General features: G+C 35.8%; 1 protein-coding gene across 3 annotated transcripts; it reads left to right on the forward strand.

The window, feature by feature from the left end:
* The first annotated feature begins 345 nt into the window (after positions 1-345).
* On the forward strand, positions 346-6674 carry LOC109339165 (putative E3 ubiquitin-protein ligase RING1a). 3 transcript variants are annotated; one of them, XM_019576576.1, is made up of 11 exons: positions 346-664; positions 701-751; positions 892-934; positions 2203-2261; positions 4289-4370; positions 4506-4626; positions 4716-4757; positions 5034-5561; positions 5702-5809; positions 6124-6351; positions 6426-6674. In XM_019576576.1, the coding sequence occupies exons 1-11, from the start codon at positions 487-489 to the stop codon at positions 6456-6458; spliced, it is 1473 nt and encodes a 490-aa protein (XP_019432121.1). In that variant the 5' UTR covers positions 346-486; the 3' UTR covers positions 6459-6674. The 3 variants fall into 3 exon arrangements, with proteins under 3 accessions (XP_019432121.1, XP_019432119.1, XP_019432120.1); XM_019576574.1 differs by having other exon boundaries at positions 346-751; XM_019576575.1 differs by having other exon boundaries at positions 346-751; positions 5046-5561.
* The last annotated feature ends 991 nt before the right edge of the window (positions 6675-7665 follow it).

Genomic DNA, 7665 nt, shown 5'->3' on the forward strand with positions numbered 1-7665 from the left:
TGCTAGATTCCAAGATGACTAAAATGTTAAAATTTTGATTTATGAGAACGTTGTTTGTTGGGAGGAGCAACTATGCATCCTAAAATAGAACTATTTTTACCCAAAAAATGAGAGAATACTCTTAATAATACCACAAACATAAAATACAGAACTCTTTTGCTTATTCATGATATTTTTTGGGTAAGGATATCTTTCACCTTTACCATAGACCATATCTACAATATCAAATTAATAAATATTTATTTTTTTAATTAATATATCATATTTTAATTGATTTATGATATTTTTTTTTTTTGTAACTTTGCCAAGTAATATTACATTATTATTTATATACACGAAAAAACCACTATATAATATTACTCCCATACCCAAAATCCTCCATCTCAATTTTTCTCTCATTCTTGTCCTTCTTCAATATTCAGCAATCAGCAATAACACCATTCATTCACTCACTCACCCAATCTCTCTATTTCTCTCTCAGCATCAATGCCTGCCCAAAAACGCTCTTTCTCTGACTCTCTCCACGATGCAGACACTTCTTCACAGTTCCCCCACCATGTCAAACAACAGCAACAACAGCAACAACCTAAGCAGCACGAAGATGAAGACGAGGGAAACGATGAGCACGAGGAAGAGGAAGAAGAAGAAGAACAAGAACAAGAGGGTGACGCAGAAGAAGAAGAACAACAAAATGATGAAGATGAAGAAACAGGTCAACACCAGAACAATAACAAGGATGAAAAACCACAGGGTTGATTTTATTTCTCTCTTTTGCTTATTCATGATATTTTTTAACTACCCAATTGCTTTTTCTCAAATGGGTTGTCTTTTGTTTTGGCTTCATCGCACTTTATCTTATCAAGTTTTCTTCTTTCTGTGTGTTTTTTTCAGATTCTGACGAAACTACATCTTCTGGCTCTGAAGATAAATCGGAGTATACACTTTCTCTTTCACGTCACATACATTGCTTGCTTCATAGCTTTTCTACTTTCCCTATATTACTTTATAGATTTACGTTTTTATCCCATCACACTGTTTCTGAGTGCGAATTTTCCATTTATGTGCTTCCTTTGAATCTGAACGTGTTAGTTTACTTCAGATGCATGTATTTTCTGAGTCTCCTTTTTTGATTCTTTGTAGTTCTTTTGCATGTTCTGATTTTCTGTTTGTTTATGATTGAAACTCGTTCATTAGTTACATAAATCAACAAAAGTAATTAGGCTGGTCTAGATTTTTTTGTTACTAGATCCAAAGTATTAAACTTAAACCCAAAATTGTTCAGTCATGGCAGAAGTGAACTGCGACCCCTGGTGAACGAACTTTACTCCGAATGTCTGGATTTTGAATCCTGGCCTCATCACTTCTGGAGAGGGTCTTACGTAACCACTATCCTAATCTAAGGGGTAGTCTCAAAGTTATGTTAGTTAAGATGTCTGTCCAGACCAAAAAGAGTGTGAACCTTAGTGTTGCTATCATGCATTTTGTTTGATTAAATGTCAATCAGCACCTAGGAATCTCATTCATCAAAGGTGGATGAGTTGTTTTCCTTATTTTGCATGATGCTGCAGTTACAACTTACAACTTACAAACTACATTAATTAGCCTTCATAGGGTGGGTTGAGTTCAAGGTTTCAAATTGTGGGCGTCTTTTGGAGACACCCAAAACCATTACGTTGTGGACTATTGCTGAAAAATGTGGCCGATGCAGCCACAATTGGTATCGTGATACGGTTGTGGAGACTTTGAAAACCTTAACGTTGCAGCCTCAACTGTGGTCGCGGATCTAGATTTAAAACCTTGGTTGAGTTCAAGTGGTTTGCATAAGATGTTCTAAGTTGTTGCACCTAAACTCCACAAGTTTTGTTGATTTGTATTGCAAAACTTTGAAACCAAATTTTTGAAGCATTTCATCTATTATTTTGCATGCTGGCCAACATTTGACCTGGGTGTATTTTATAGTTTTCGGTGCTTCCCTGACAAAGCTCTTTATTTTATAATCAGTGTTTATGCTGGTCAAATGTTTTTTGTTTATGCTTCAATTGCTTTCCTCATAATAGCTTCAGTGCTTCCAAGGCTTGAGGCAACAAGAGGGGCCAAAAACCACATGCTTTGCGAAGAAATTTATTTCATAAATCTCATATTAGGTTGCTCTCTCTATCAAGTTAATGTAAATATTTGGTTACACTCTTGATCTGCTTGCAGGTTCGTGTATGTAGAACTTCAGGAGGTTCGGAAAGATGTCCAGTGTCCAATTTGCCTTGGTATGTTTTTATTTGACCTTTCTAAGCTAATGCTGCTATTATGTTTTGTTAGAAGAGGTGATGGAGTGGTATATATGCTATTTTTATTGATCTGGTAAGAATTGTTACTAATCCTTAGTGGGCAACTAGGTGATTATGCAGCTATTACCAAAACTTAGTGGTTCCATATTATCTAATGCTGATGCTATTACCTGCTCTAAATATTTTAGAATTTGAACTTATTGGAGAAATGGATATCACTTTATGCCTATCATCTTATGAGTATCTAACTATTAACTATAATTATAATCATGTGAAGAAAACTGAAATGCTGAGTTACCCGATTTGAATATATTTTAAATAATGACAATAGTCAGGCTGTTAAATTAACTTTATGGTCCATATATTATAACAGAGGAATGCTTTCATACATTTTGGAGAGTCTAATGAATTACTAAGCTTTTGAGGCAGTGAGTTATATGTAATGATCAAATGTATCTGTTATGAACAAGTCTAAGGTGGAATCAATCTGCTAGTTACATCTAATTAGGAGCCCCTACCATCCTTCCTAATTTTATTCGACATGTCTTGTTTTCGCTATAGATGTATTTTGGTGCATGTGTTTTTTTTATAACCTGATACTCTGATAGTTATTGATTGGAAGGACAATATAGTTGAATTCATTGTGCTTCTATGAAGGAGGTATTAAGGAAAGCATTTTGAATTAATTTATCCAGACAAACTAATTAGGACAAATCCTCCAATGGATTATTTAGGTCCAATTCCAAATTGTTCCTAATGTTTTAACTAAGAGTCTTCTTTCATTGTTTCCCATTCCATCTAATTATGAGGCTATCCTCCATCTAACCTCGGCTTCTATTTATCTTCTTCTCACATGCAAACCATTTATGTGCAATTCTACCATCGTTTCCTAGATTGATGTAACCCCTACTTTCCCTCTAATACTACATTCATTTTCTATCTTACCTTTTTTTATGTCCATGTATCCAACCGAAGATTCTCATCTCTGCCACACCCATGTTATGCTCTAGTTGACACATTATTTCCCAACATTTACTATCATAAAGCATCATTTGTCTCATGGATGTGTGGTAGCATTTTCCTTTTACCTTGATAAAACAACACATGAAACATTCCTCCATTTCATCCATCCAACTTGACTCTTGTAATTTCATCTTCTATTTCTTCATCACTTTGTATGAAACATCCAAGATACCTAAATGGATGACTTGTGTGAGGCGATCTGAGCCATTGTTAATGCACGTCTTACTAAAATTGTGTTTCATATCCTTCATTTTACTTCAGATTAATCAAAAGTGATGTGATTCTAAAGCTTCCTTCCATTACCCAAGTTTACCATTTATGCCCTCTCTTGATTCCCCCACTAGGACAATGTCATCTGTGTTATTGCAAAATACATGTTAAAAAATGGGTGGACTTTTAATTGCTCTAGTTTAAGTGATTCTTTGAGTTTGTAGCTGTTTTTACACCGATTCTTAGACCTATTTATTAAAAGGGCGGCCCGGTATGCGAGGCTCCCACCCAGTGGGTTTGGGGAAGGTATATGTACGCAACCTTACCCTCACAGGTGAAGAAGTTGTTTCCAAGATTTGAACTCATATTCAGGTCACAAGGCTAGCAACCATATTGCCTTTCCAAGGTTGACGTTCTCTTAGACCTATTTATTATTGTGTTAAATTTTGTTTTAAATGGAAAAATCCTGAAGGTTTAATCTCAACATTGATTGAAAAAAAATAAGCTCGTTTCTATAAATGGGGCATACTTGTTTAATTAATATGGGAAGCTCATATTTTATCTCCTTGACATGGTGTTTAAATGTCAACCATAATGTGATCAGTGATCACCTTTTGTTTTTTTGGCTCCTATAGTCTTAATTGTTGATTTGCCACGTAATTCTGCATTTCATTATGATGGAAAATTTGAAACCTTCAACCAACTTTAGGCATGAATAATGGAAGACATATCCCGTTTTCTGAAGGACTGGCCATTTTTTTGTGCTTGAACAGGTATTATCAAGAAAACAAGAACGGTTATGGAATGCTTGCACCGGTTTTGCAGGGAATGCATTGACAAGTCAATGCGACTAGGGTAGGTCACATGAAGCCACTCTAGGATTTCTATTTATTTAATATGCTGTTGACATTTGCAATCAAACTCCCTTTTTACTGCCTCTCTTGTGCTGATCTAAAACAAAAGTTACTCATTATATATGTATTATCTCAGGAACAATGAATGCCCTGCTTGCCGCACACATTGTGCCAGTCGTCGTTCTTTGAGAGATGATCCGAACTATGATGCACTTATTGCTGCTTTATATCCAGATATTGAGAAGTATGAGGAAGAGGTATAAGCTGACCTGTTTACTATATTTTGGCCATGTTTGCATTATTTTCACAAAATTTAACAAGTGAAACCACTATTGCCCGATTGAAGGAACTTGAATTTCGTGAAGAGGAGAAGAACCGCAATAAGCAGGTAAATGTTTCTTGCGTAAACATATTTAAGCATGCTAGCTTTCAGATGTGTGCACAATAATTGGACTAGTGTAGTGATCCTACTTTTGTTATTGATTGATATTGAGCCATTGACAATCTTCATATCTATCACGGCATTCGTACTCCTTAGGGACAATTTTTATTTATTTATTGCTCGGGTTAATGTTTATTTCTTATTAATCTTGAATCATATCAGTTGTCAGTCAACATCATCTCAAATACCAAATCTTAGCATTTTCAGATGAACTATTTTTAGCTTTTCTCACAGATTCAAGCTTCAATTGCAAAAGTAGTTCAACGACAATCTGAAGCACTGGGAAAGAAACGTAAAGATACACCAGGTGCATCTGTGACAAGATCACAGCGTAATCAACGAAATGTTCATTCTAGGAGACAGAACCAAATGATTGATAATCAAGGGTCTGAAGATAATGAAGAGGAAAATGACAATAATGAAAAGGACTCATCTTCTGCAGATGAGCGGTGTACAGAACCCAGGCAGAGAAAGCGAAAGAGATGGACCAGAGTTCGCCCTTCTCAGCCATCATCATCAAGGGCAAGTCCTGATGGTGGAAGCTTAGAAAGTGATATGGATATAAGTAGAGAAAACCAAGGAACTTCAAGGCAGGTGACAAGACCTCGAAAGCTTACTTGGGGAGGCGGTGGTTTTAGAAGTCACACACGGTATGGCAGTGGTGGTGCTAGCAATAGCAAAATTTCCCGCAGTGGTCGATTGTCTAAGTTGGTTGATCATCTCCGCAACTTGGATGAAAACGCTGATGAGGTATAGGTTATTATCCTCCCTCACATCCAATCCCAAAAATCACTCTTGGTGACTGATGTTACTACTGAATGCTTTTTTAATATGATGTTATTCTTATTTCAGTCCAGTTCAATAAAAATAATGCATTTTTTTATTTGCAGTTTGAAATCCATCTCATGCTTGTTTCTGTGGACAAACAAAGTACACCAATTTTGCAGCAGCCACACCTTTGCTGTCGACCAACTACATCTGTCAAGCACCTTTGTGAAGTAAGATACTGTCTTTGATCCCTTGTGTCTGGCAGTGACAATTTTGTCGTCAAATCGATTTAAATTTGTTTATGCTTCCACCAGAATGCCTAGAATTGTTTTACACCATAATCATGAAATAAGTACCAGACTTAGCTGAAGTTGTTGGCACTTAGACAGTAAAAGGATGCTGTATTAATAATATAAAAGCTGTTATTTCCTCTTCTCTCTTATTGGTGAAAATAATTGCTTAATATGCTTTTGTTGTTGAGCCCATGTTACTTTTCTTGTGTTAAGGTGATTGTCTAATATTGTTCTGCACTATTTCTGTGTAGTATGTTGCTCGTCAAACGCCATTGGCAGTTGAAGAAGTTGAGATATTGGCAGTTAAAGGATGCGGCGGTACGAAGTGTGACAAGGCAACCAATGATACTTCAGCCTTGATATGTGACGAGCTAACAACGCTTGTTATCGATCCGTGCAAAGATGAACTGGAAATTCTGAAAGAACATGAATCTTTGGCTGGGATTACATCCAAATGCATATCTAAGATGGAGCATTTGGTGAGTACTAAGGTGGTTTTTTCACCAACATCATTATAAGCAACAACTAAAAGTTGTCATTTTCTGCCATGCAGATTCTGGCATACCGGCGCAAGGAATCACTATAATCATGCTTTCATGCTCATACTTTTTATGTACATAAACAACGAGCCGCGGCATGGAGTGGTCGTTACTCTAGTTGCATCCTTGAGACCTCAACCATAAAATATATACCTAGAAAATACTAAATTATATGAACCTCTCTAAAGATTATGCAAGCTTAGTGATGTCATTGGTAAGCTTTAGATTTACTTTATATAATGCTGGTTAGAGTTTCAACTTTATTTAATTTTTCCGTGTTTCTCAAATTTCAATTACCAAAGGATGATTTGAGCATGGTGTCAAATCTATCATAAAGAATGCAATAATAGTAGTAAACGTGTGTACTGCAGATATAGCAGATTTCATAATCTTCATTGTGGTAAATGAATGTTTTAATGTAGAAGGGTATGTTTTGTTAAATAGACATTAATGAAGATATATTACAAACTGGTATGGCTCTATTCATAGAATATAGATGGCATCTACTTCATCTTTAGAAAAATTTCTATCTTGAAACAAGGTAGGGTTGGACTCCTCTATAGTACTAGATTTGTGTGGAGAAAGAGAAACTTTTAATTTTTTTATATTATTTAATTTAAAAGTCAATAAATATTTGGATCCAAGATTTTGTGGGTGCCACTTGTCAAGATATCTACTTAGTACTGGATTCTCCAGAGGAAATGATGCTCGATGTTTTTTATGGTTGTGGGTTGCTGTATGGAAATGATGCTTGATGGTTATGTTGGTCGAAGAAGTGTTATGATGATGGCTTGCACACGTGATGGTTAAAGGGAAAGGGTGGTAGTCGTGGTGGTAGCCGGAGAAGGTGGTAGTCAGTTGCCTGTGGTTCTGGTGGTGGCAAAAGTGGGGTGAAGGAGTGTATGGGTTGTGGGATAAGGTAACAAAGGAGTGTATGGGTTGTGGGATAAGGTAACAAAGGCAAACTTATCATTTTCTATTTTTGGATCTTTCAATCTCAACCATTAACTCTATTAATTAATGAATCAATTGTTAATAAAAAGGGAACATGACAAAAGAAACTTAAAAGGGACATTGAATAATCTTTCTGTATTGGAGATGATTTATACTCGTTGCTGAGAAGGGAATCTAATTCCCTTAGTTGAATATAAAAGATAAACAAAACTAATTCCTAAGTTTCTCACTAGGAATAATGAGTCAAGTTTTTTATGGACACTTTTGAGTGCAAGAGAGATGATAAAGAAAAGATGATGA

This window comes from Lupinus angustifolius, unplaced genomic scaffold (assembly GCF_001865875.1).
Source record: "Lupinus angustifolius cultivar Tanjil unplaced genomic scaffold, LupAngTanjil_v1.0 Scaffold_60_26, whole genome shotgun sequence".
In the NCBI taxonomy this organism is placed as follows: domain Eukaryota; kingdom Viridiplantae; phylum Streptophyta; class Magnoliopsida; order Fabales; family Fabaceae; genus Lupinus; species Lupinus angustifolius.